Source organism: Gadus macrocephalus, chromosome 9 (assembly GCF_031168955.1).
Source record: "Gadus macrocephalus chromosome 9, ASM3116895v1".
Classification (NCBI taxonomy): Eukaryota; Metazoa; Chordata; class Actinopteri; order Gadiformes; family Gadidae; genus Gadus; species Gadus macrocephalus.
Window position 1 is genome coordinate 6,155,286 of NC_082390.1, and position 26,845 is coordinate 6,182,130.

Consider the following 26,845-nt stretch of genomic DNA (forward strand, 5'->3'; position numbering starts at 1 on the left):
CCAATTCCCTCCTCCCTATTTTAATGCTAGCTAAGATGGTGGTTTGAGCGTCAACTTGTCTCTACAATATCAGGACCAGAAAGGGGGCAAAACAACCCTGTCGACTTTTTAATCAAAACCGAACGATAAACCCAAGATCAACCTAAGTATCTACTCATAGAAAACATTGACATTTCACCCACATTGGCTCCAGGTCCCCGCCCAACTGAGTTTGACTCCCTTGAAGTGGAACCCATAGCTAAACACAGACAGGGTAAGTAACGCTCACGTTAGCACTGCTGCTAACTCTGCTGCTCAGCCTTGTTTATTCTCACCACATTCACTTCAGAAACCAGCTGTGTCTCTTGAGGGGGGGCACCACCCACAGGGCCCCCCTCGCCTGTATCTAAACACTGATGTGTTGACAGACACGTCAGGAGTCGACTTGTTCCACAGTGCTAACATAGTTCCTAGCATGCTAGCAGCTCGCTATGGTATGGCTGGGGGGGGGCGATAGCTTTGGACTGTGCAGGCCTCGTTGTAAGGTTGCCGCTGAACGTCCACTACTACATCTCCACGACAGGCTAGCCAGGGGAGCTAGCCGTGGGTCGTAGCAGCAGAGTTGAAGCCGAGCTGTCACTTGGTATTCACGGCGGGGCGCCTCGGTGCTGTCACACCAAGTTCAAGTGGAGATCTCCTCCTCGCTTCCTCAGGATGACCGGAACGTGACGGTGGTCGTTTAATGTCGCTCGTAACCACTACTGTTTGATTATTTGACCGGCTTTTTATGTACAGTACTAGACTAGCTCATACCGCTAACATCTGTCAGATTGTGTGTTTCAGTGCAGAGGTGAGTGTGAAGTGTAGCTGGTTCCTTCTGTTGCCTCCTTGTACACGACTTCCCCGGTCAGCTGACTACTGAGTATGGCGGTAAACCATTTCTAGACGCGCAGACCCTTGCGGATGTATGACGAGCAACTGTTTACATGCGTTGATGTCATGATGCACAGCGTTGAACACTGTACTTTGCTTGACACCAAGTATGATTGCTTTATTTTAGAACACGGACGATGTTATGAACAAATCGTCATTTGAAATGACAGCGCTCATGTTGCCATTAGGAATGCCCCACAAATCCGCAACCTCAGCTTTCTAACTGATGAGTTCAGGGTTATACTGTACATTATTATAAGCAACAGTGTCTGTCTGCATCCACTAATATGAAGACAAACTATTGTGCTGCAATGGAATTGATTTATATATATTTATCTCAGCCCTGTGCTGTGGTTCAACACCAACATCGCCCATCCTTGCCGTGCCATAGAATGTCCCACAGCCCCAAGATGAAGGATGACCCCATGGAGTGTCCCCTGTGTATGGAGCCGCTGGAGATCGACGACGTCAACTTCTTCCCCTGCACCTGTGGCTACCAGATCTGCCGCTTCTGCTGGCACCGCATCCGCACCGACGAGAACGGCCTCTGTCCCGCCTGCAGAAAGGTAGGCTGATGACGCGTGCATGCGTCTTACATTTACATTTACATTTAGGGGTTTTTGCTGACGCTTTTATCCAAAGCGACTTGCAGCCATTCAATCACACATTCACACACCGACGCCGGTGACAAGCACGCAGGGCGAAAGCCAGCTCGTCAGGAGCATTCAGGGTAAGGCATCTTGCTCAGGGACACCTCGCCACTCTAGCTAGCTAGGAGGAGCCTGGGATCGAACTAGCAACCTTCAGGTTACAAGTCAACCCGCTCTAATAATAATAATAATACATTTTATTTATAACGCACTTTCTATCAATTCAATGATCTCAAAGTGCTTAAACGCTGCTAAAGTGCTCTTCCTCCTGAGATACTGTTGCCCCTTTCGTCGTAGAATACCACACAAACTCGAGTTCATTTTTTTGTAATGGTGGCTTCAGAGGAAAACAAACCCCTCCCTCTGCTGGTGTTTCCCATCCCATGCCCGACCAATTGATCGAGTCGGTTTTTATCACAGAGTCAAATGGATTGAAGAGTCCTGCTGTAAAGTGCCGTATGGCCACTTTTGGAAATTGGATAATTTCATTGCACTATTGTCGACGGTGGTAATAATCTATTAGCCTGGGTAAGACGATCCTGAATCATTACATTGGTTCTTTGTTTCTCGTTAGTCATCTTTGCGAACAAGTCTCTTTCTATTGCGCTGCCCATGTGGTGAGCGCGCTGCCAGGTGTGTGGTGGTCGTACGCTATGGGCTAGGAAGGAGTGGTGGTACGACTGTGTCGTCGAACCCGTTTTAACTCTGGCGGCCCTGCCGTGTTTTCAGCCGTACCCAGAGGACCCCGCCGTGTACAAGCCCCTCTCACAGGAGGAGATCCAGAGGATCAAGAACGAGAAGAAGCAGAAGCAGAGCGAGAAGAAGCAGAAGGTGACCGAGAACCGCAAGCATCTGGCCAGCGTCCGAGTCGTCCAGAGAAACCTGGTGTTCGTGGTGGGCCTCTCCCAGCGCCTTGCTGACCCTGAGGTGAGCGCCACACCTGTCTTTCGAGCGACCATCAATGTCTGTCATTCTAGTTCTACTCTGCTGAGGACATAGTGTACTGGGGGGGCTCTATGCTTTTTCCGGCGATGGATATCTAACCCGGCTAGATGGTGGAACGCTGTTGTGTTTTTCGATGACTATAACTCGATGTCACTTCCTATGTGTACAGGTTCTTAAAAGGCCCGAGTACTTTGGGAAGTTTGGTAAAATACACAAAGTGGTCATCAACAACAGCACATCTTATGCGGGTTCACAGGTGAGAGGTCGAATGATGATGATCACACACACACACACACACACACACACACACACACACACACACACACACACACACACACACACACACACACACACACACACACACACACACACACACACACACACACACACACACACACACACACACACACACACACACACACACACACAGTGTTGGTGACAAAGGCTGAGTCTGTACTGGTTTTGCAGGGGCCTAGTGCCAGTGCTTACGTCACGTACATCCGGTCTGAAGATGCCTTAAGAGCAATACAATGTGTCAACAATGTGGTTGTGGACGGTAGAACGCTGAAGGTGAGCATTAGCATAACTCGCGTCTCTCTCGTAAAACTGTTAGCATTCCCTATTGAAGCTCTGGCAGTCATAACTGCATTGTTTAGTTGTATATACAAATGGAAACAATGAGGTCTTTGTCATGTCATCGTATTAACTTATTTGAATGCGTTTCCCTCACAGGCCTCTTTAGGAACCACAAAATACTGTAGTTACTTCCTTAAAAGTATGCAGTGTCCCAAACCAGATTGTATGTATTTACATGAGTTGGGGGATGAGGCAGCCAGCTTTACTAAAGAAGAGATGCAGGTAATGCTCTTACGCATTTGGACTGTGTTGAATTGTCCAGATGTGTTGCCAAAGTGTCTCTGTGCTGCTTCAGAGTTCAGACTGTATTTAAACAAGTCAGAGAAGCATTTTGTCGATTAACAAAATGGGATCTGTTGTATTGTTTTTAGGCGGGAAAGCACCAGGAATATGAGCAGAAACTTCTTCAGGACCTCTATAAAATGAACCCTAGCTTTCTACAACCCCCCATATGTGCAACAGAGAAGTCCAAAAGTAAAGCAAATTCCACTCAAAGGTGGGTGTCGTTTACCTACCTTACTATTTATACAAACTGTTAAGCCTATTTTGTTTTTCACTTTCATGCATTCGGTTTTTCATGAATTTCTTTTTACCTTCCAGCAGAACCAACAATGGCAATGGAAAGGATGGCTGGCCAACACTGTCGGGGCATAGCAAGCTAGCCAATGGGCTTTCAGAAGACCGCAAGTCCCCGCCCCTTTTAGACTATTTAGATCAGGAGGTTCTTGCGGTAGATGGGTTGGACACTACAGACGGGCCGGGCCATGGCAGCGCTATCTCTCCCTTCTCCTCCAACTGCGACAGTAACAGGTACAGATCATCACTGCGGTGAACGTTTTGGCATCTTTGTCGGATTATCGTCATCGTTATCGGGTTCTTCTTTTCTAAAGCATATTCGTCTGTGTGTGTGTGTGTGTGTGTGTGTGTGTCTGTGTCTCTACAGTCCCAGTGAAAAGCCTCCAGAACCAATGAGTATAGTGAACGGAGAGACTTTACAACAGGTAGAAACACAGCAAAAAAAAAAAATCAGATTACATGCGCTGGTAAAACCCTGCAAGACACCGTGAAACCATCTCACATCCCCATGAACAGCCCTCCTCTTATTCTACTGTATTTTATTTATTTTTTTAAGCACAGAAAAAACATCCTGTATGAGTATGTGACGAATAAAACCCCTTTTTGACTCTTGAATCTCCTCCTCCCGTCCCAGATGGCGTGCAGCGACTCCCCGTCCCCCCCGCCGGGCCTGTCCAAGCCGGGCCTGGTGGTGCCCGTGAGCGTGGCGGACATGGCCGCCCGCTCGCCCTTCGAGGGCGCGGCCGCCGAGTCCCAGTCGCTCTTCTCCGACAACAGCAACTTCCGCCACCCCAACCCCCTCCCGGCCGGCCTGCCCCCCTTCCCCAGCTCCCCCCGCAGCAGCGCCGACTGGCCCATGACCCCCGAACCACAGAGCCTCTTCGCCTCAGGTGAGCCGGCCCGCTGACCGCGGGGCTTCTGTAGGCCGGCGTTGGGGCCCCCAGCTGTCGACTCTAGGTGTACCGCTCTTTGAACGCCGTGGGCTTTCGCGGACCACCCTGTCTGCAAATATAAGTCCCCTTGTCCCCTTAAATATAGTTAAGAACACGTGTATGGGTTCAGCAAAAAGAAAGACTTCCCAGTTGGAAACGGTTGAAAGAAAGTAGGCAATGCTGCTTATCTTTGCCATCAATGGAAAACATAAAAAAATATATATATCATGAGCCATATTTGCAGAACCATATTTTCTTATATATTTATTCCCAGTCATCCATTATTTTTGCTATCATTGTAAGGTCTTTTCAAGAAAACGATCCCATGTTCCACCTGCCTGCAGTACCCTCGCTCACCACTGTTTGAGAAACACTGCTGCTGTGAGCTCTCAAGGATATTTGATATCGTCATGTGTTTTTGTTAATCTTCAAAGTCTACCCAGTGACCTTGTCAAGACAAGGTGATCATGTTGTCGCACAGTTTCCCCTGAGCGATCTGATTGGTCTACTGCTTGATTTACAACAATGTTTACCACTATCTTGTGACCTATGAGTCACTTAATGCGTTGCGGCTGATGTCATGCTGTAAACATGAGGTGGGGCCTTCCTGGGTACAAACTACAGGTGCCTGCCTTTACCCTGCTGCGGTTTGCAAAAACAGCAAATGATGACGGTGACTTTCACAGCCATCAGCAGTTTGTTGACTTTTGCAGTAATAGACAGTTAATTTAAGTAGTTGTAGTCGCAGTAGTTGACAAAGGCCTAGACGTAGGCCTAGCTTAACATGCACACGCTACCACACTATTTATTTATATATAGGATATGAAAGCGTGGGGAAAGAACGTTTTTGTTATGCATGTATTTAGAGAAGTTTGACAGTGCTTTTTGTAGTTTGAAGCTTTGTATGAGTAAAGTTCGAGTTTTCAGTTTTCAATTCCCCTGCTGAATGTGAAATGTATGCATGAGGATTTCGTGAAATTACAAGTTTGACAATGGTTCATGTGCAGAACATGTCTTCTAGGAAGTAGATTTTTATTGCCCTCCAGTGAGGAAATGTGTTGCCACATTAGAACTTAATTAAGTTCATACAAACAGCACAGTAGACATCAGGAGATCCAAGTTGAACACCTCCTGAAAGCATATCCCTGTACCTTTTTCTGTCCTGTGGTGCTTAGATCTGATATATTTAGCCACAGCCCTGATCAGGTGTCTAAAATCAACAACACGATGACGTCCGTTTACATACTAAACACATGCACATCCATCTCCCTTAATTGGTTGCGTGGAACACAGGGCTGTTGCTGAGCTTGGTTGATACTAGGTGGACAAACGATTTCCCTACACTAAGCACTTGTCCTTTTGGGTAGAGATCCACGCTTTTACTCCGGCTTGGTCCGTTTATAAACAGCCGTGTGGAGGTGATGTAATAATACCTCCTCCTCCTCCTCCTCCTCCTCCTCCTCCTCCTCCTCCTCCTCCTCCTCCTCCTCTCAGATACGATACCCGTGTCCTTCTCCACGGACTGGCAGGCGGCCTTCGGCTTCGGCGCCTCCTCAAAGCAGCCGCAGGACGACGACCTGGGCTTCGACCCCTTCGACGTCACCCGCAAGGCCCTGGCCGACCTCATCGAGAAGGAGCTGTCTGTTCAGGACCAGGGCCCCCTCTCCCCGGGGCCCCAGAGCCACGGCCTGCTGCCCCCGCACCTCAACAACAACCACCACCACCACCACCAACACCCCCCCCACCACCACCACCACCCCGCCGCCTCGGCCTCGGCCTCCCTCCACCACTTCCCCGTGGGCCCGCCGCGCCTCTCCCAGCTCCACCACAGAACCATCTACAGCTCCTTCAGCTTCCCCGGGAGCCAGGGCAGCCCGGCCGGCCAGCCCCAGCCGTCCTCCAGGCACCCCTGGATGGCGGGCCTCCCCGCCGCGCGCAATAACCTCGCACACTTGAACCACTCGGCCAGTGCTGCCTCACACAGTAACTTCCTCGACCTCAACCTGCCCCGTCAGCACAGCACGGGACTGGGAGGAATCCCCATCTCAGGTACTCTCCCCTTTCAGCCCCGCCTGTTCGACCTGCATCCGCAGACAAATTAACTAGCGCTGTATCGGGTAATGTGCGCCCGTGTCGCGTCCGGGCGCAGGGAGTATTAGATTGCCAAACATGGGTTACCGCCTTGCCGGTAATGAAAGGGATACTTGCTTGTGTGTGCTGTTTTTTTTTTTTTTTTTTTTTTTTGACCTTGCCTCAGCTGCAGTTCCGCCCCCAGCCACCGGCAGTGGGTCTCTAGACAACACGATCGTGTCGTCATCGTCTTGTCCCTCTCTCTCTCTCTGTCCTCAGAGAACAGCAGCTCTATAGACGGACTAAACGTCAAGGAGTGGCAGGACGGCCTGAGAGCACTCCTGCCCAACATCAACATCAACTTCGGGGGGCTGCCCAACTCCTCGTCCTCCTCGTCCTCCTCGTCCTCCTCCTCCAACAGTGTTAACCACATCGGTGGGCCGGCAGGGCCCGCGGGCATCTCCCACAGCCTCAGCTGGGACGGCACGTCCAGCTGGATGGACCCTGCCATCATCAAAGGTGAGGGCCGCGCCCGCCCCTGCTCTGGGGGGTCTCTGGGTGCAGGGCTGCTTGTTTTCAGTGAGGTCGAGATGCAATTTTAGAACGGAAGTTGAGTGCCTCGGGGATATCTGTGACGTATTCTGTGATTATGGAGATAATATATATCTATCTTTTGTATATTTATATTTATGTCTTCAATTTTAAGTTTTTCATTCAATCGTTTTTTTGACGATGCAAGTAATGCAGAGAAAAGTATTGTAATACTAGCACGATTTTTTAATATTTTTGCTTATAATGACACCACAACCCTTCCATGTCCCCCCCCCTCCCCCTCCATGCAGGTATTCCCGCCTCGGCAGGAAACGGCTCCGACAGCCTCCCGGACGACAACCCCCCGCACTGGCTCAAGTCCCTGCAGGCGCTCACGGAGATGGACGGGCCGCCCAGCTCGGCCTCCGCCCAGCCCCTCCGCAGCGGCCTTCTGGACGGCCTCAACCACCACCACCACAACCCCCACCACCCCCACCCCCTCCAACAACACCCCCACCACCACCACCACCACCACCACCAGAACCACCTGCCCCTCCACCACAGAGCTGCCGGCGGCTGGGCCCCCTACCTGCCCTCTGCCACGGCCAGCCCAGGCAGCCAGTTCCACTCCCCACCCCCGGGCTTCCAGACGGCCTTCAGACCCGCGGGCCAGCCCAACACAGAGCTGCTACAGAGTGCCGCTGTGGACCGCCACTGATCACAGACTACAGCAGATACCCCCCCAACCCATCCACACACCACCATATACGCCCCCCCCCCCCTAACCCCAGCCTCCCCGCCCTCGTGACGCAATACACACACACCACACCACACACACACACACACAGAGATGCACCGTAGTGCATATTACCGCAGTGATTTAACAGAAATAACAACATGCTCTTTACTTTAATTTCCTCATTCCTCCTTGTTTTGTTTGTCCAGCCGTGAGGCCTGTCTGGGCTTCTTTGTTTGTTTTGGGGACGCGTGAGTTACTGATATGCTTGTGTCGGCTCGCGCCAGCTCTCTTTACACCCCCAGCTAGTGCTGGGGCGAGGGGGAGTGGGGGCGAGGTGGAAAACTACCGGTTAATATCGCTAACCGACGTGAAAGAGCACTAATAGAAGTTGTAGCAGAGAGAGAGTGAGCGAAAGAGAGAGAGAAAGAGGGCGTGCACCAGCAGGCGGTGACGAGAGAGTGAACGTAAGAGTTGTCTGGTCAAAGAAGAAGCTGAACTAGGCCGTGACAGGAGCTCTGTGAGAGTAACTAACGACTAAGCATGAACAAAGAGTAAGTTTTTCTGAAAGTAAAAAAAAAAAAAAAAGAGTCACGACGACGTGTGAGGAATGAAGCAAGCTGTGAAATCTTCTCTTGAAGCTTTGCCCCAAAGACCCTCGCACGGCCTACTGTAACGAGCGACTGTGAAACATTTCACTGCACCCGCCCCCCCCCCCCCCCAAACCACCGCCCCTTTGCAGACCTGATCGTTATGTTCAGGGCGAGTGAGGGAGAGAAAGACAACTAGTTTGCACTTAGCCTTCTCTTAATTTTCAACATTTATTCTTTATTTTTTTAAATGTTCAAAGCAAAGTAGGGGAGGGGCCGGCGATGCTGCTGAGCGCAGCTCACAAAGTGAACGGGGAGTCAAGGGCCACAGGCTATGCACAGGCTCCCTGTGTGGCAGGGACCCCCACGTGCGAGGGTCCCCCCCCCCACTGCCTTCCCCGGTCGGAGGGAAGAGACGTGTTATTGCTGAACCTCTGTATCAGAGGGTGGAGCGTTGCCCGGCGCTGGGCAGAGCCAGGGCATCGGAGGAAGGAGAGCGTAGAGATAACGACTGACACCCCGAACACTAGGGCCGGACTAGAGCGCCGGCGGGAGCCACTGTGTGGGGCCCGCCGTACCGAGTCACCGGCCCTTACTACTAGGGACCGGTCACCAGAAGATACAGGAGGGAGGACTAGACGGATGTACTGGAGACTAAGGAGGATAGCAATAGAGTGAACATGTAATCCCCCCTCCCTGCCTCCCATCGTCCCGTTCTTTTGTCCCACCCACAAGTGCTTACACGAGGCCTTACAAAGAAAAGATGAGAGAAATGTGCTTGTGGGACTGGAAGCTTTGTTTATATATCTATGTGTAAATAGATATATGATGAGCTCCATGATTGTGAAAAAAAATTGATATTATGCACTTATTGAGGTTGGAAAATGTGGAATAATGTGTGTAACTTTGGCAAATGTGTGCGACCCAAAGCAAGGTGCTTTACGACATTAAGTACTGTAGTAGTATCCCAAGGAGCTCTCGGGCTTGGAGAAACTAACCTCCAACGGGGTATTATTTTACTTTCAAAGTCTTAACTGTTCCCCATATTTTCTCTTGTCTCTCTCTCTCTCTTACCTGCTGCTCCCCCAGTCTGTTCCCTGTCCTGTCTCCCATCTAAACCGTATTCACAAGATCCACAACCCCATCCAGGAGAGAACCAACAAACAGTCATGCTATGGGATTTAAGATAATGTTGAGGAAAAATCAATTTAAGGTATATGAAATTCAAGTGTCCACTGCAGGTCTGGTTAAAGAAAACAAACCTTAAATAAATGAGAAAAAAGCATTTTGGTGTTGGAATTTTGTCTTAATCTCAATCGGTTGTCCATCCGTTTGTTGATAAATATATTTTACTAAGGACACATTGCATTCCATTACAACTGCCCCAGGTGCACCATCGAGTTTCAAACTTGCGTGTACTTCTGGCTTCGTCCCCTAGGTGGCGGAGGAATCAACATCACTAACGGTGATAAAACTCTGCAGTGCACCCTTGTAGTTCACGCAAGGTTACAGGGAACGCTTTCCCTGACACTCGTTTTTATTTATTATTAGGTTATCCCTGACGCCTATATCACATTTTTCACTCTGCCCCTGGGAACAAGATTGATGCACGCCATCAGCACCTTCAAAACACGCAGCATATCAATATAAAAACTAGTACAATTGACATTTCCTCCCCCCCAACCCCAACCCCCCCAACCCCTCTTCACCACATTCCCTGGCTGTAAGTCAAAGTGATACAAGAGTATGCGGCGCATGCGGGACTGCAAACTTGCAGCACTGCGCCGTCCATGCCATTGCAGCATACCTGCAGCGGGGGGGGGGGGGGGACGACGACGACGACGACGACAACATAGTGTCCTTCAGACCCCCCCTGATGGACGTGGGGCGGGTCGGTCTCCAGACGCAGGCCCACTTTAGCATCCCTGAGCTTTATATCGGTGTCCTTTTTCGCAGAGTCGCTTCCCCCCCCTTTTCCAGGATAAAGGAAACCCTGATACTAGTGAACTTTGTGCAATGTGCCGTGAAGGAATATCTTAATCACACTAATGTCATCAGTATTCCTCACAGTAACCCCTCAAAATCCGGTGTCTTAATCTGGAATCCAAGGTGTGATGATTATATGTCCAAATCCTTAATGTGGATCAAGTGTTCATAAATTATGTGGACTGGAAATCTCTTCATCCAATCTGACTGATTAAGTTAATTATTAATATTATTAATGCCAAAGTTACTTAAAAACCTCTCCATTATCTTTCAGAACCTTTTCAAGTAGGCCTGCTCAACCACAGAGTTGTTTGTGTTATACGTAATACCATCCAGCCCCATGGAATTGAAGAAGCTATTTTTCATCTGCTCCTATGGACTAGTCGAACATAGCTTCTGGTACGTTCTCTTTGAGCGTGACCTTTCAACAAACCACAGAGGTGGGATGTGAGGGAGAGGAGGATGAAGAGGAGAAGGAGTAAAATATCCTGGATCTATGGTGTGTTTCCTGGGAGGGGGGGAGGAGGAGGAGGAGGAGGAGGAGGAGGGAGACAGTGATGCTAGTGTTGCAGAGCGCTTGGAGCTGTTCAGATCTAGACCAAAAGGAAAACAGCATTGTTTTTATTCCTTTCTCTGTTTCTCGGCTAATGAAGCTGCTTCAAACAATGGAGACCACCCTCTCTCTCTTTCCACTCTGGGAGATACAGCAGTATAGCCTGCATAAGCAATACTTTCCCTCCTGCAGGCCGTAGCCAGTCAAGAATCAAATTATCTTTACCATTGTAATCGGATCAGTAATCCACTAAACACATTATTATTTAAGGTTTTGTAACTTCCCCATGGCAAAGAAATCCCACAGAAGTTGACTACACCATCTCTTTATTACATTCCCATCAGTGTTTGCATACTCCCCTCAGTATAACATCTCCTCTCGCCAGAGTCTTGCCCAACCTGACAGTGGGTATTTCAGAAGCAGCCATAGCAGAGCCATATAACGAACAAGAAAACCCTGCTCCTAATACCGCTCGTTCGCCTCCTCTGCGTTTGGGTTTAGCGTACAGACTGACCCCCCCCCCGTGGTGTCCGTCAGAGAGGAGGATCTGGCCCCAGGGTGGAGGAGGACTGTGGGCTGGCGAGCGAGCTTCCATCTCCAGCTTTAGGCTCCATGTGGAGGCTGCTGAGGTGGCAGCAGGATCCAGCGGAGGTAGGCGAGGTGTTGGTGAATAATGCAGACGGGCAGCCAGCATGTTGACTTCTTCGCACAAGAGAGAGCAGAAAGCTTGACTTTAAAGAGCTTTCACACGCTACACACACACACACACACACACACACACACACACACACACACACACACACACACACACACACACACACACACACACACACACACACATACACACACTCCCCCTCTCAGATTGTTCGGAATATTTCAAATGTATCCGTCAAGACATTTGGCATTTCTAATTATGTTTTTAATTATTTTTTAACACCGTGGGCGGACAAAAACATGTGATACAATTATGATACAATGCTTTAATTGTAGAAATCAAGAGAAAAAAAGCATTGCTGGTGTATTTGTTAAGTGCTTGTGACAAACAGTGATGCTTAAAACGAATGATTAGTTTATTGATTGGCTTGCCTTGCTGAAACTGCATATTCATGCTCATTACCATATCCTCTCTAGCCTTTTAGAGTGAGAGAGAGATGGAGAGGGACATAGAGATAGAGGAGAGAGAGACTGAGAGGGACAGGCAGAGAGAGAGAAAGAGAGAGAATGATGAAGCAGGAGAGTATTGACAGTAATTAATTAAATTTAGTGGAAGCAGCATGGGTTACGCCCACGCAAGTCAAAAATGAAACAAGTAAGCAAGTTTTTAGTTGACGTTGTGACTGTTGTCTTGTCAGGATAAGCATGCAAGCAATTCCCGTTGTTAGTCGCTTCACTAAATGAGATACCTTCTAAACACCACAATGGGAGAAATGGGACGAATCCCAAGATGGGATACAGGGATTTCAAATAGCCACACGTAAGACGACAGCTCAGCACAAGGCGTAATAAAGTGGCGTTTAGTTTTTTGCTGCATCATAGGGCTGCCTTCTCGCAGAGTTAAAGCGCAGTCTCTTTAAACTGCTGAAATCTCGTTTTCCTCGAGGACTGCAGCTATCAGCGCGCGAGTAGAAAGGGCACAGTCGCTGCAGTGGCTGCTGCTCCTGCTGCCTGAGTGGGCTGTCCTTCACACTGCCTCACAAAGGTAGCCTCCAAATCTAACTCTGGGCTCTATTTCCTGGGTTTGGAGATAAACAAGACATAATGAGAAAAAAGAAACACAAGACAAACATTTCGGGGCCACAGGCAGGGATGGTCGTTTGGGAGGTGGTTTGTTTTTGCTTGTGTGTGTGTGTGTGTGTGTGTGTGTGTGTGTGTGTGTGTGTGTGTGTGTGTGTGTGTGTGTGTGTGTGTGTGTGTGTATTTGTATGTGTGTCTGTCTGTCTGTCTGTCTGTCTGTCTGTCTGTCTGTCTGTCTGTCTGTCTGTCTGTCTGTCTGTCTGTCTGTCTGTCTGCCTGCCTGTCTGTCTGTCTGTCTGTCTGTCTGTCTGTCTGTCTCTCTTTGTCTGTCTGTCTTTGTGTGTGTCTGTCTGTCTGTGTTTGTTAATTATCATCAGAAATATAAAGTAATATATACACCTACTACCGATGCAACTAAAGCAGTACTAGTAAAACGAAGCCACAACATCATCATATCACTATTCACCCGTGCACGGTCCATCCGACAGAAGCATTGTAATCAACACTTCCTGGGCCTGTCTACCTGCATGGGAATCCTGCTGGGACAGCTGCTGCACAAAGCACTGCCTCCATATGTCCATGCTCCTCGCTCGCCCCCCCTGTGCACAGAGCTGCATGCATTGCAGCAAAAAAAATGGTACCTGCAGGTATTGTTACATAAGTATTTTTGTCACACAATACGCCAAAGACACCAGACCCAGGTGTTTGAAACTCTTGTAAATATCGTGGTGAATACTAGTTTGTTATGCAGGGGTCCGATTCTCTTTTTAATTAAGTTACACAAGCATCTACAACCTTGTTCTGTTATTATTTTCACCCACAACATTGCGAAAGAAAGCTCTACTGTTTCATTAATATCATTGACAGCAATATACAACTCTCTCACACATGTCTTATATAAGTATATATATATATATATATATATATATATATATATTTTTTTTTAATAGGCATATATATATTAGAATATGTGATGCTCCCACTTTACCTATTTTCTTTGATCAGCATCATTTTAGGGAGTAGACACTTTCAAAAATGAAACTAATTAGGAGGCAGGGGAACATTTACGATGTGAAATTCCCTTTTGTGTGTCGGACAAGATACAAACACTGCTCACACGCCCCTAATGTGAGCAGATGGCTCTGTTAGTTATTATGACTATCCACCTGAATCATCAATATTCTGCTCTAAAGTCTGCTAGAACGATGCTATGCCCTCATGCACACATGTCAAGCGCCCAAGCTACAACAGGAGGTCAACTTGGCATGTCACAAGACACAGATCCATATCCAGATCCATTACTTCTGAACATACGAGCGCGAGAGAGAGAGAGAGAGAGAGAGAGAGAGAGAGAGAGAGAGAGAGAGAGAGAGAGAGAGAGAGAGAGAGAGAGAGAGAGAGAGAGAGAGAGAGAGAGAGATCACGAGTGAGAGAGAGAGAGAGAGAGAGAGAGAGAGATCACAAGTGAGAGAGAGAGAGAGAGAGAGAGAGAGAGAGAGAGAGAGAGAGAGAGAGAGAGAGAGAGAGAGAGAGAGAGAGAGAGAGAGAGAGAGAGAGAGAGAGAGAGAGAGAGAGATCACAAGTGAGAGAGAGAGATCACGAGAGAGAGAGAGAGAAAGTTAGAGCGACAGAGAGAGTGGAAAAACCAAATCAATTGAGTGGCTAGCTAGGGGAAGAGACCCTGGCTAGCTGTGTGGTGGGGCAGAGAAACCCCACAGCTAGGACTGCTTGGGAGACTGAGTGATGGAGGGGGGAGATGATGCTATCGAAGGCGGGTTTTGGTCCAGTGACTGGATCCATAACATTTAAAGGCTTATCGCCTTTACCACAAGTGAGTTATCCATGATCCAACATGCTACAGTCCCGAGAGCTCCAACCCATTAGCCGTATCTCAGCCGCGCTCCATTACCCATATCTCGGTCCTACACAACGGCCACCGGCACTGCAGGCACCCCGTCGTCCGGGGATGATGGCTATGACTATGTGAGATGTTGCGTGTGCCTCTCCCGCGTGGCCAGCCTCCAACCGTCTTGAGTGCTGTGCGGTGATGTAACCGAAGAGGGAAGGTCACTGAGCCGGGTGCGATGATGTCAAGTTTGGATTTCCCCCCCCCCGCCCCCCCCGCCCCCCCCCCCCCCCCCCCCCCCCCCCCCCCAGACGCAGTGCGCTGATGGTGCACGCTGCACAGGATGAGCGAGAAAGAGGATATTTACAGTCGCAAGGAGATCGCAAGGACAGGCCAGGCCTAACCTGGATGGATGGGTGAAGGGGTGGATGGAGGGGGGAGGGACTGATGGAATGGAGGATTGACGAAGGGATGAATAGAAGGGTGGGTGGATGGATGGGCGAAGGACTGATGGAATGCGGGACTGGTGAGAGGAGGGATAGGTGGATGGGTGGTTGAATGGATGAATGGTGGACGGACGGATGAAGGACCGCTTTGAATGCAGGATTGATGAATGAGTGGGTAGACGGATGGGGAGCTGGTTGATTGGGTGGGCGGGGTCACCGTGGATACGGACACTGCCGTATCCACGTTCTGCTTCCCTTCACGGCACACCGCAACACTATAAGCACACAATGCAAGAGTTCGTAGTGTGCTGGGTAAGACCAATTGTTTCATTGAGCGGACGACGAAAAAAACACTGACCCAGCGACAGATGAATAGCTCGTTAATAATGGACTACCCCCTTCTTTTGAAATCCCGTCCCTGCCTCTCCATGCCCCCTGTGGGCTCGCTCCGCCGCTCCCTCGGCCATCACACTGTCTTTGCTGCATCACTACGATGATGTAGAGCTGTCAGCAGCCAGAGGTAAAGAGGTACATTTAACCGGCCCGGGTTTCACAGAGACCATTTGTGGACTTCCACAAGGACAAGGAAATTATGGACGTGCCCTTAATTATTAAACAAGTGTGTCAGCAGCACGGCCGGATGGAGGTAATGCAAGGAGGAAGTGGGCCAGAGAGCAGACCCCTGGGATGGGGGAGATGAGGGAATCGGTGGGCCTATAGGCCTGGCTGGTGGTGGTGGTGGTGGTGGCGGGGTGGGGGGCTGGTCGACCCACAGGGCACGGCTCAGATGGAGCATATGCAATATTGCTGTCCAAGCAATTCTGCCGTGATGTTTATCTACGCGGCTAAGATACACATCCAGTGCATGTGGCTGATAGAGACAGAGCCTATATAATGAGGCCCCCTGATCCTTCTCAGCAAGGCATCGGTCTTCTCTCGCTCACAAGCACGGCATGCACAACAGCGTTAATGCTGTTTCGAAACGGACCAATGGCGGACCACGGAAAAACGCTGATTTGATCTATATGAATTGGATGCTGCAGCGCTGTGCTGCGCTCGCACCGATCGCCTGGAAACCCTGATAAAGGCCCTTTGGAACGTTTTTTTGGATGACATCAACAGGAATGGAATTTGGGTCTAAACACGATATGAGTGTCTGTCTTTGCATAAATCGATCAGGGAATATCAAGTGTGCCCGAGGCCTGACTAAGGAAAATCAGTGTGTGTGTGTGTGTGTGTGTTTATGTGTGTGTCGGTCTGTGCGTGCGCGCGTGTATGTGTATCTGTTTGTGTGTTTATGTGCATGCGTGCGTGTGTATGTGTGTGTGTGAGGGAGAGAGAGAGAGAGAGAGAGAGAGAGAGAGAGAGAGAGAGAGAGAGAGAGAATGAAGAGAGGGGGCGCATACTGTTCCGGTTACGAACATGAGCGTACATGAAATTTAAACAGTTGCTATTAAGAGTTACAAAACGTGCTCAGATCACAGAAGCCCTTGTTGATAGGGTAGCAGCCTAAAGATAGAACGGAGATGGAAACAAAGGAGCGGGAGTTGAAATGCAGTGTCTGCCGCACCGCTCACACACTGTCCCTCCAACCCGGTATCACGCGATTGCGTGCTCCTGCGCACGAATGTTAATCTATTGAAGCGTGTTCCAGAGCACGATAGTCCGACTTTTTGCGTGTTACACAGAACGAAATGAAAACCAATGCATTCTGAATGGGAGTGTTCTAAGACAATGAACTAAACGGTACGAGAGAGAGAGAAAGAGAGAGAGGGAGGACACAGAGAGAGAGAGAGAGAGAGAGAGAGAGAGAGAGAGAGAGAGAGAGAGAGAGAGAGAGAGAGAGAGAGAGAGAGAGAGAGAGAGAGAGAGAGAGAGGCTTGTCAGCTGATGAGGTGCACCTGTGCAGTGGGGTATACCACGAAGCTCGCTGAACATACCCAGGCTTTCTTGGGAAAACCTGTCTCGACAGAGCCGCAACTCGCAATCAGAGTTACATGGTACCACGAAGCTCACTTTAGATTCAATTAGTAGAACCAGGTTTTCCGCTTTAGGTTCAGTGCGCGTTCAGTGAAAGGGGCGTTTTTTTTGCGTCATTTTTCTCACCTTTACGATAGATCAAGCAGTCTATATGAGTATAAGTGAAAAGATTCTGCATATTGTCTGTAAAATAACTATGCCAAATGCAGAATTGTTCGCCATTAATCCAAATAGAATGATGATGATTTAAAAATGCATAAGCAACGTCCATCCTGCCTTATTCTATCATTTAGGGAATTCACTTTAAATACACCCTATTTAAGAAATGTATCGCATGTTTTCGAACGCTGAGAGGTAGCGGCTGTAGCGTAGTGGATTAGTATAAGACCCGAACGCCAGCGACCGGGGTTCAAATTCGCCGGTCTATCATCATGCATTTTACCCCCATAGATGTGGTGCCAGCACGGCCTTGAAAATATGGGTTCAAGTTCGAAATAAGCACAAAAATATAATTCCATAAGCTTTAGTGAATAAGCATTCCATATGCATGAGAATTAGGACTTTTTAAGCTTCACATAAATTCGCGTCACTTGGGAGTCGAACCCCCCGCGCAGAAATTCAAGACTGACGCGCTACCTCCACTCTAATAATAATAATAATACATTTAATTTAGAGGCGCCTTTCAAGACACCCAAGGTCACCTTACAGAGCATATAGTCATCATTCAAAACTATGTAAAACAGACTAGGAATAAAAGGAAAACAGAGGTTAAACATGAATAATAATAATAATAATTAATAACACTCAAAGACGCCTAAAGTGAAGCACTCTTGCACTCTGTCACTGAGACACAATGCGCATTGTCTACATAAGGTCCAAAAGGACGATCAAATAACGAACACCCTCTGATGAGAATCTGTATCTCTCATGTAGAACCCCAATTTCGTTGTTTGCACAATGACAATAAAGTCTGAAATCTGAATATCGTCAGACAATGCCAAGGGATCGGTTCTGTCCCGTAAAACCCTTGTCTCCGGAGAGACGCCTGTACGAAAAGTGCGCCGGGGTCCACGCGAACACCCACAAATGGTGACGCCATTGTCAGAGGAGGGGCTAGGAAGCTGCGCACGCCGATTTAAGTAGCCGATCTCCGGCTAGACTAAAGCCGAAAAACTGCTCCCGACCAGGTTTGGTTGCGAGCATAAGTCACCATGGTGATACAGCGACGCTAAAAGAGATCGACTTTCGTGGTACAACTAACCCAGGCTTGGAGCTCAACATACCTCGCTAACCCTCTAAGCGAGCTTCGTGGTACAGGGCCATGGTAAAGATGGTTTGTTGTTCCCAGTATTTGTTTTGTCTGTCTGGGTAAGTTTCCTCCGTTCTGGCTCGGTCGGTCCTTGTGATTTTGGTACTGGTTTTCTGTCCAAACCATATAATCACACATTTTCTAATCTTCCATACACTACACTAATCCCTTTACAGATTTCATGATACTTACTTTATTCTAATAAATAACTTTATCCCTTATCATGTGTGGATCCCGATCTTTGCTCTGACCCGAGCCTCGTCTTAAAGGCACCCAGTGCAACTTTATGTAAACATTCAATGAAAAATAAACATTCAATTTCTAGTCTTTTTTACACGTAGTAAGTTTCAACTAGAAATTGAATGTTTATTTTTAAGCCTCGAAAGTTGCACTGGGTGCCTTTAATGCAGCCAAGGAGATGGAAGAGCGTTATGAATAATTATTAGATGATTGTGTTGTACAAAGACAGTAAAGATTCAATATGAATGGCAAAATAAGGATGGGATTTTATTTGAACAATAAAATATGTGTTGGGCAAATTATAGAGAGGCTGAGATTATAGATTTCATAATCAAAAGGCGAAGGGGTGAAAAAATTTAAGAAATATATTTAAGAAATATAGGCCTACTCAAAGCCCAAATCATTGATATCATACCCTATCCAATAATAAAGAAATTTGAATTTGAATGGTAACAATTCCGTTATATCCTCGTCCTCGTTTTGAACGTCTCACTCATGGCCGGATCAGTGTGTTCTTTCTGATTAGCTCTTAATTGAGATCACCTGTCACGCACCCCTTTATTAAAGGTGAACACAATGGGTTGGGTTTACTTTTCGCATCGGCCTGTGTCAATCGAGTTTGAGTTTAGTGAGGGTTGAACGTTTTCGATCTAGATTGCAGATCACTATTGTCACTTTATACAAACTGAAAGTATGCGTTGTTGCGTGTTTGTTTTTGTGGGCATTTGACTGAACAGCCCAGACAAATATTGCTACCAACATGGCACTTCGAAACAGACCACCGCAGTGAGTAAAAGTTATTTTCCTTTATTAAATGTTGACGTTTTTGGGCTGTCTCCTCAGACACAAGCCATCAGTATCCCTGCTCTTTGCACCTTGACATGCATGTCGCCGCTGTTTGTTAACCTAGCTTTGCTGATTTGTATCTTGTGATGTGTGTGTGTTTTTCTTAACAGGTGTTAGATGACTGACAAGATCTATGGGGGGGCCCCCTTTGGGCCCCCCCATACCAACTTAGTCTTCAAAGGAATCTAGTGCCATGGGACTCCAGTGTCTTCAAAACATCCTCGGAATACATGTGTATGAATGGTCCACCGAAGGGTTGATCTGGAAGCCACCACGGTCCACGCAGTAATCTGCTGCGTGGGCCGTAGTGGCTTCCAGAGCCATCTTTCGGTCTTGGTCAGGATTTGTTACAGTTACCCTTCAATGTAGCAGGCTACGGGGTTCTGAAGAAGCCTGCTTTACGTAGCATTGGAGTACAAATATTGTGCAAAATGCTCATGTAATTGCACTAGCACTAGTAACCTGTAGATTAGCATAGTTTATCGTCATTCCGTGTAGATTAGCATAGTTTATCGTCATTCCGTGCTGTCTCTGTCAAATGTGTGGCTTACTTTAAGTCCACAAGGCCCTCTGGTAAACCACGTTGGAACACCCCTGGACACAGTGATTAGTCACTGGGTGTGTGCTAAAGTTTTGTTACATTTTTCACTAGTTGGTTAAGGTTTGGTAGAATTGTTTGGATGCTAGCGACGTGATGGCGTATGTACAAGAGCCTACCGTGGCCAGGCCACAGTTGCGACGGTCACGGCCAGATGGCCTAGTGTGAGTGCAACCTTGATTGCATTTGTATACTGTTTACCATTGGATGTTTATGCAATTTGGCTTAATTCATCCGCAGTAAAGCTGCATTTGACTATTCCAGGGTCGTTTTGTACAGGCTTTCAATTGACCATGTTGACTAGTTTGTGGGAAGTTTTTTTTTTTTTTTTTTACCCTTGCTTACAATCAAACGGTTGTGACCACTTATGCAACTGGGCTGTGAACCTTGCAATTCTAGTTGCATATTTGTACACGCAAGCTTGTCCATTTCTATCGCCATCGCTAACACTAGCTTCAGCATTTCCTTGTAGGCCATTAGCTGACTTGTGTATTGGAGCGATGATTTGGGTATTTTAAGATGCTTGAAAACCTAAAATAAAGCAAAATGCGTGTCTGGTGTGCAAGAGCCAATTTGTTGGCTTGCAGTAGTCGAGGAGTTGCCGTAGGTCGTAAGCCATCTGGAGGTTGTGGCAATGGAGGCTTGTGGTAGATCAGACGTCTTCCCAGGCAGGGCGCGCGGTCTTCTCGATCACGGCAATCTTCAGAGGCAATCGTCTTCTCACTCCTCTCTTCAAGATGGTGTCACGGCACCAAATGTTAGATTTCAGCTTATTTCTAAACTGTTCGGACAGACTCTGCGTTGTGTATTTTTAGTCGTAGTAGTAATTCTTGAAGTCGAAATCAAAGCAACTTGACAGGTTGGATCAGAGGGTTGAATAGATGGTTTATTCCAGCCTCACCTGCTAGAAAAGTCTATTAAAATCGGCTAAATATAATGAACTAAATTAATAGCCATGAAATGTTGTCACTTGTACTAATGGCAAATACTCTCTTTCAGTTGGTGGTTCAACACTGATGCCCCTCTAGGCTTGAGGGAGAGCTCACAAGTAAATTACACGAATGTCCTGGAGCAATTGGGAATACAGTTTTATTTAGTCTACCTGACCAGGGACATCTTTGAACTATAGGTCACCTAACCCAAACTTTTCACTCTTGTTAGGTTGTCCTTTTCTCTTGTTTTAACCCGAAAGGGCTGAAATATCAACATTTCAGGTATTCTGTTTGAATAATGTGCAAAACTTGTGGCTTCACTAATAAAAAAAATTAACGAATGTATTTTTCTTAATGTGGTTAAACTATTTAAAGATTTGTATGCAAAATATTTCTGCTCAATTTGTGGTCAATGAACTCTGAAATTTTTTAATTTGATAAAACACAACTATGGGTTAAAGGTATTTGCTTTGGGCATATTTTGATATTTTTAGAACCTAGCTCCATTGCCGTTAGAAATGGTGTCTCCCAGTACTGCAAAGTGCTTCCACAAGTTTAAAAAAGAATGGGCAGAAAAGGAACTGCCAACTAAATCTATTTAACATGGGTAGAAAGTTTCCATGGAAGCTCTTGGCTGCTGGTTCCCAACACAGCTCCACTGTTAGCCTGTGACCTTGCGTTTAACTTTTTTTGACTTTTGGTGACTTTCACAAAAGAGAAATGAACTGGTTAATACAATAAACAAGACATTTCATGGTACCATTTTGAACTGTTTGTGGATATAGAGTGGCGAAGTCACGCCCCTTCCGGTAGAGCTCAAGGGACCTATGAGATCGAAAAATATGAATGGTGTCAATGGAGAGAAAATAATTATTTTCTGGTCCCAGTCTTTATATGCCCTGGATTACACATATGTTTGTGGATTTGAATGATAATTTTTCATGCAAAGAAAACTAAAATTTTTCGTGAAGATTGATAATTTTAGGTTTTATGTGAGGCCGCTTTGTGAACTACAGCTCTTCGCTGCTCTCGACGCATATGATATACGTCACAACACCCGCACTTGGAACTCGGCACAGAGATGGCGATCTCTCTGCCCCAAATGGCCCCACTTCACCGCTGTTTCCAAGGGGAGGATAAAAGCATCGAAAGAGGTGAAAACCATTATAAATCGGGGCACGTGCAGAGTTTCAGTTATGCCGATGGGAAGATTGTCGGTCTTCTCCACGCCAGTCGCAGGGAGCGTGACGTCACATACGAGCCCTGTAGTCTTTCTCGTTGTGTTTTCTCTACAGCCTTTATCTGAACAATTGCACAATAAACGGTTGAACTCTTTGCATGAAAAATTACCATTTAAATCCAAAAACAACCTATGTGTAATCCAGGGCATATAAAGACCGGGACCAGAAAATAATTATTTTCTCTCCATTGACACCCATTCATATTTTTCGATCTCATAGGTCCCATGAGCTCTACCGGAAGGGGCGTGACTTCGCCACTCTATTGCATTAAATCCATATGCTTGAAACTTTTCAATAATGCATATCAACGAAACAATGGAATGAAATAAATAGTTCAAGCAATTTGTGGGACTTGGCTGCTTTTACATTATTACTCATTTTGGGGGTTATTTCAGTCTCTCCAACCAATAATTCTGCCATAGTATTTATTTAAGGGGGGGGGGGGGGATACAAGTCTTTTGGCCATTTGTAGTGTTGATCAGCAGAGAAATAATTTGTCCGCAAAGACGGTGACGTCGCTTAGCAACGGTAGACGCTGGGGTAGACAAGTCACCGGACTACTACCCATGCAAGTGAACGGAGCGTTCCACGGCATTGAGAAGACCCGTGTAATAAAGGCCTATAATATTTCTGTTTATGGCATAGATTTCTCCTCAGATTAGGCCAATAAACCAATGGTAAAATAAAAATAAAAACGCTCGATCAAAGGCCCGGCCCGAGTATAGTGGTGGGAAATATCGGCCGACCCGGCCCGCGTCGGGCTCGGGCTCGGGCAGAGAATCTAAACACTGACTGGAACTACTTAGCAGGTGTCTGTAGGGCTATATCAGGAGTTAATGCACGCACTGCAGCCAATCAGAATCGAATCAGAGTATTCCCCCAGACCGTGGTCTAAACAATATTATTCACGAGTTATAAACAACCCCTACACATCAATATTAATGATAACCCTGTGGAAATTGCCATAAGTGAGAGAAACAATTTCGCACGTTGAGCACACAGTTGTGTGACTCGTTTATTTAGTAAGTAATTTAGTAACACATAACAAAATACTGTAGGTGAATTATGTTACACTCACTACAACCCATTAAATACGGTATGATTTCTAGATGTCATGGCAACGTCCGCTCGCGACACTGGACTTGCGATCGAGGCATCGACGCGGACGTTCATTCACATAGCCAAAAACAAGAGAATAGATGGCTAGATAAAATAAACATCAAGACATACAATTCTAAAAAGAACAGATGAAGCAGCTACCCTTTTTTCCTTCGCGGTTTGCCTACAGAGCAGCGCACCTGCATTTAATATAGGCCTATCCGTGTATTGTCACAATTTCTCAGTATCAAAGGTGAAAGTAGCAACGGGTGGCCAAAAGCTGTCATATTGTTAGTTATCACAGACAATTTTAAGTAGAAACGGGTGGCCAAAAGCTGTCATTTGTTAGTTATCACAGACAATTTTCAACAATGAATGATCTGTACGGAGCTCCATAAGGGACATTAGGGAGAACGCTCCCGGACAGAACCTTAGTTTGGAAGTCATGCTTAGTGACACGACAAATAGCCTACTTCCAATTGAAATACAAAATTTAGAAAATAGGCCTACGTGTCCCTGATCACGTTTCAATAGATTAAATAACGTGACAGTGTCACGTATTTTCGTGAGACCATACCCGTACTTCCATGAGTATACTTAAAGGAAGTATACTATCCGCACTATCTGCTACGTTATTTTTTCAGATGTGAGTGCTGTTCCAAATCGAGTAGGCCTACTCCGTGGTGCACTAACCGGAAATTACGATCACGACTGCCGCCGTGGCTACTCCCCCGCAATAAACATCCCGCTTTGAACGGTGACCTCTTTACGCCTAGCAGCTATAAAAACTATAAAAACTACAAAATGACTCTATTAAAGGCACCCAGTGCAACTTTATGTAAACATTCAATGAAAAATAAACATTCAATTTCTAGTCTTTTTTACACGTAGTAAGTTTCAATAACTCCATACCATTACATATCGACATTCAAGGAGCAAAGATGAGACGTCGTTGTGTGGTGAGAACTGATAGAAAATCGTAAACAACAACAATCGCCGGTGGGGAGAAGCCATTTTTCCATTGACTGGAAGCCTGCTTTATTTATTGTAGGTTACAAAAAATAAAGAAAATGGCGGCATTGTTGTTGTTATCGATTTTGTATCAGTTCTCACCACACAACGACGTCTCATCTTTGCTGCTTAAATGTCGGTATGTAATGGTATGGAGTTATTGAAACTTACTACGTGTAAAAAAGACTAGAAATTGAATGTTTATTTTTAAGCCTCGAAAGTTGCACTGGGTGCCTTTAATGCAGGCTATGTGGAAAATGCGCCGACTTTGGCTCAGCCTGGCTCCGCCTCTTCCGCTACGTAGCTAAGATGGCTGCCGTTGAGTACGGGGAGTGTCCTTCGATCCACACTTCAGGATTAGCCCGTTTTGAGTACGGCATCCGGGTCCTTGAAGTATACTTCTTTTCGCCGGATCTTACTCAAATTTTGGCTAGTAAGTACGGACAGTACGGGTATTGGAACACGGCACAGGTTCGAGCGTGTGCATGGGTTGAATTGCGTGTGTCTCACGCCGAATGCATGAGACATGAGAGCCCTGTACTTACGTGACACAAACCAGCACCGCAAACGTTCTCTCTCGCTTGAGATGACGTCTTTCTTTATAGGTTCATGGGTCTGATTCGCCAATTTCCCATGCTGATATCCCCGAAGATTCTCGGGCATCTTCGACAATTTGGCTATAGATTGTCTCATTACACGCTAAATAATATAATTATAGCCTAATTATATATATAGCCTATACATATATACAGGTCCTTCTCAAAAAATTAGCATATTGTGATAAAGTTCATTCTTTTCCATAATGTAATGATAAAAATTAAACTTTCATATATTTTAGATTCATTGCACACCAACTGAAATATTTCAGGTCTTTTATTGTTTTAATACTGATGATTTTGGCATACAGCTCATGAAAACCCAAAATTCCTATCTCAAAAAATTGGCATATTTCATCCGACCAATAAAAGAAAAGTGTTTTTAATACAAAAAAAGTCAACCTTCAAATAATTATGTTCAGTTATGCACTCAATACTTGGTCGGGAATCCTTTTGCAGAAATGACTGCTTCAATGCGGCGTGGCATGGAGGCAATCAGCCTGTGGCACTGCTGAGGTCTTATGGAGGCCCAGGATGCTTCGATAGCGGCCTTAAGCTCATCCAGAGTGTTGGGTCTTGCGTCTCTCAACTTTCTCTTCACAATATCCCACAGATTCTCTATGGGGTTCAGGTCAGGAGAGTTGGCAGGCCAATTGAGCACAGTAATACCATGGTCAGTAAACCATTTACCAGTGGTTTTGGCACTGTGAGCAGGTGCCAGGTCGTGCTGAAAAATGAAATCTTCATCTCCATAAAGCTTTTCAGCAGATGGAAGCATGAAGTGCTCCAAAATCTCCTGGTAGCTAGCTGCATTGACCCTGCCCTTGATAAAACACAGTGGACCAACACCAGCAGCTGACATGGCACCCCAGACCATCACTGACTGTGGGTACTTGACACTGGACTTCAGGCATTTCCTTCTCCCCAGTCTTCCTCCAGACTCTGGCACTTTGATTTCCGAATGACATGCAAAATTTGCTTTCATCCGAAAAAAGTACTTTGGACCACTGAGCAACAGTCCAGTGCTGCTTCTCTGTAGCCCAGGTCAGGCGCTTCTGCCGCTGTTTCTGGTTCAAAAGTGGCTTGACCTGGGGAATGCGGCACCTGTAGCCCATTTCCTGCACACGCCTGTGCACGGTGGCTCTGGATGTTTCTACTCCAGACTCAGTCCACTGCTTCCGCAGGTCCCCCAAGGTCTGGAATCGGCCCTTCTCCACAATCTTCCTCAGGGTCCGGTCACCTCTTCTCGTCGTGCAGCGTTTTCTGCCACACTTTTTCTTTCCCACAGACTTCCCACTGAGGTGCCTTGATTGGGCACTCTGGGAACAGCCTATTCGTTCAGACATTTCTTTCTATGTCTTACCCTCTTGCTTGAGGGTGTCAATGATGGCCTTCTGGACAGCAGTCAGGTCGGCAGTCTTACCCATGATTGCGGTTTTGAGTAATGAACCAGGCTGGGAGTTTTTAAAAGCCTCAGGAATCTTTTGCAGGTGTTTAGAGTTAATTCGTTGATTCAGATGATTAGGTTAATAGCTCGTTTAGAGAACCTTTTCATGATATGCTAATTTTTTGAGATAGGAATTTTGGGTTTTCATGAGCTGTATGCCAAAATCATCAGTATTAAAACAATAAAAGACCTGAAATATTTCAGTTGGTGTGCAATGAATCTAAAATATATGAAAGTTTAATTTTTATCATTACATTATGGAAAAGAATGAACTTTATCACAATATGCTAATTTTTTGAGAAGGACCTGTATAGGCAATATATATAATTAGGCAATATATATATATATATATATATACATATAGCATTTGTGGTTTTGGCATAAACATAACTAGGGTGCACTGT

At 46.5% G+C, this 26,845-nt stretch overlaps 1 protein-coding gene across 3 annotated transcripts; it reads left to right on the top strand.

The window, feature by feature from the left end:
• On the top strand, window positions 1-9,454 carry cnot4a (CCR4-NOT transcription complex, subunit 4a). 3 transcript variants are annotated; one of them, XM_060060430.1, is made up of 13 exons: window positions 1-253; window positions 1,254-1,478; window positions 2,292-2,489; window positions 2,677-2,763; window positions 2,976-3,077; window positions 3,240-3,365; window positions 3,515-3,639; window positions 3,744-3,953; window positions 4,087-4,144; window positions 4,354-4,609; window positions 6,146-6,700; window positions 7,001-7,240; window positions 7,564-9,454. In XM_060060430.1, exons 2-13 carry the CDS (start codon window positions 1,305-1,307, stop codon window positions 7,968-7,970), a joined length of 2,538 nt encoding a protein of 845 aa, XP_059916413.1. In that variant the 5' UTR covers window positions 1-253; window positions 1,254-1,304; the 3' UTR covers window positions 7,971-9,454. The 3 variants fall into 3 exon arrangements, with proteins under 3 accessions (XP_059916413.1, XP_059916415.1, XP_059916414.1); XM_060060432.1 differs by having other exon boundaries at window positions 3,747-3,953; XM_060060431.1 differs by having other exon boundaries at window positions 1,304-1,478.
• The last annotated feature ends 17,391 nt before the right edge of the window (window positions 9,455-26,845 follow it).

What these genes read in the sequence shown, in the direction of transcription:
- cnot4a (XM_060060430.1), top strand. Translation starts at nt 1,305, where the DNA reads ATGTCCCACAGCCCCAAGATGAAGGATGACCCCATGGAGTGTCCCCTG. An exon ending in AGCGCCTTGCTGACCCTGAG is followed by an intron (nt 2,490 to 2,676) that starts GTGAGCGCCACA and finishes CTATGTGTACAG; the next exon opens with GTTCTTAAAAGGCCCGAGTA. An exon ending in ACGGAGAGACTTTACAACAG is followed by an intron (nt 4,145 to 4,353) that starts GTAGAAACACAG and finishes CTCCCGTCCCAG; the next exon opens with ATGGCGTGCAGCGACTCCCC.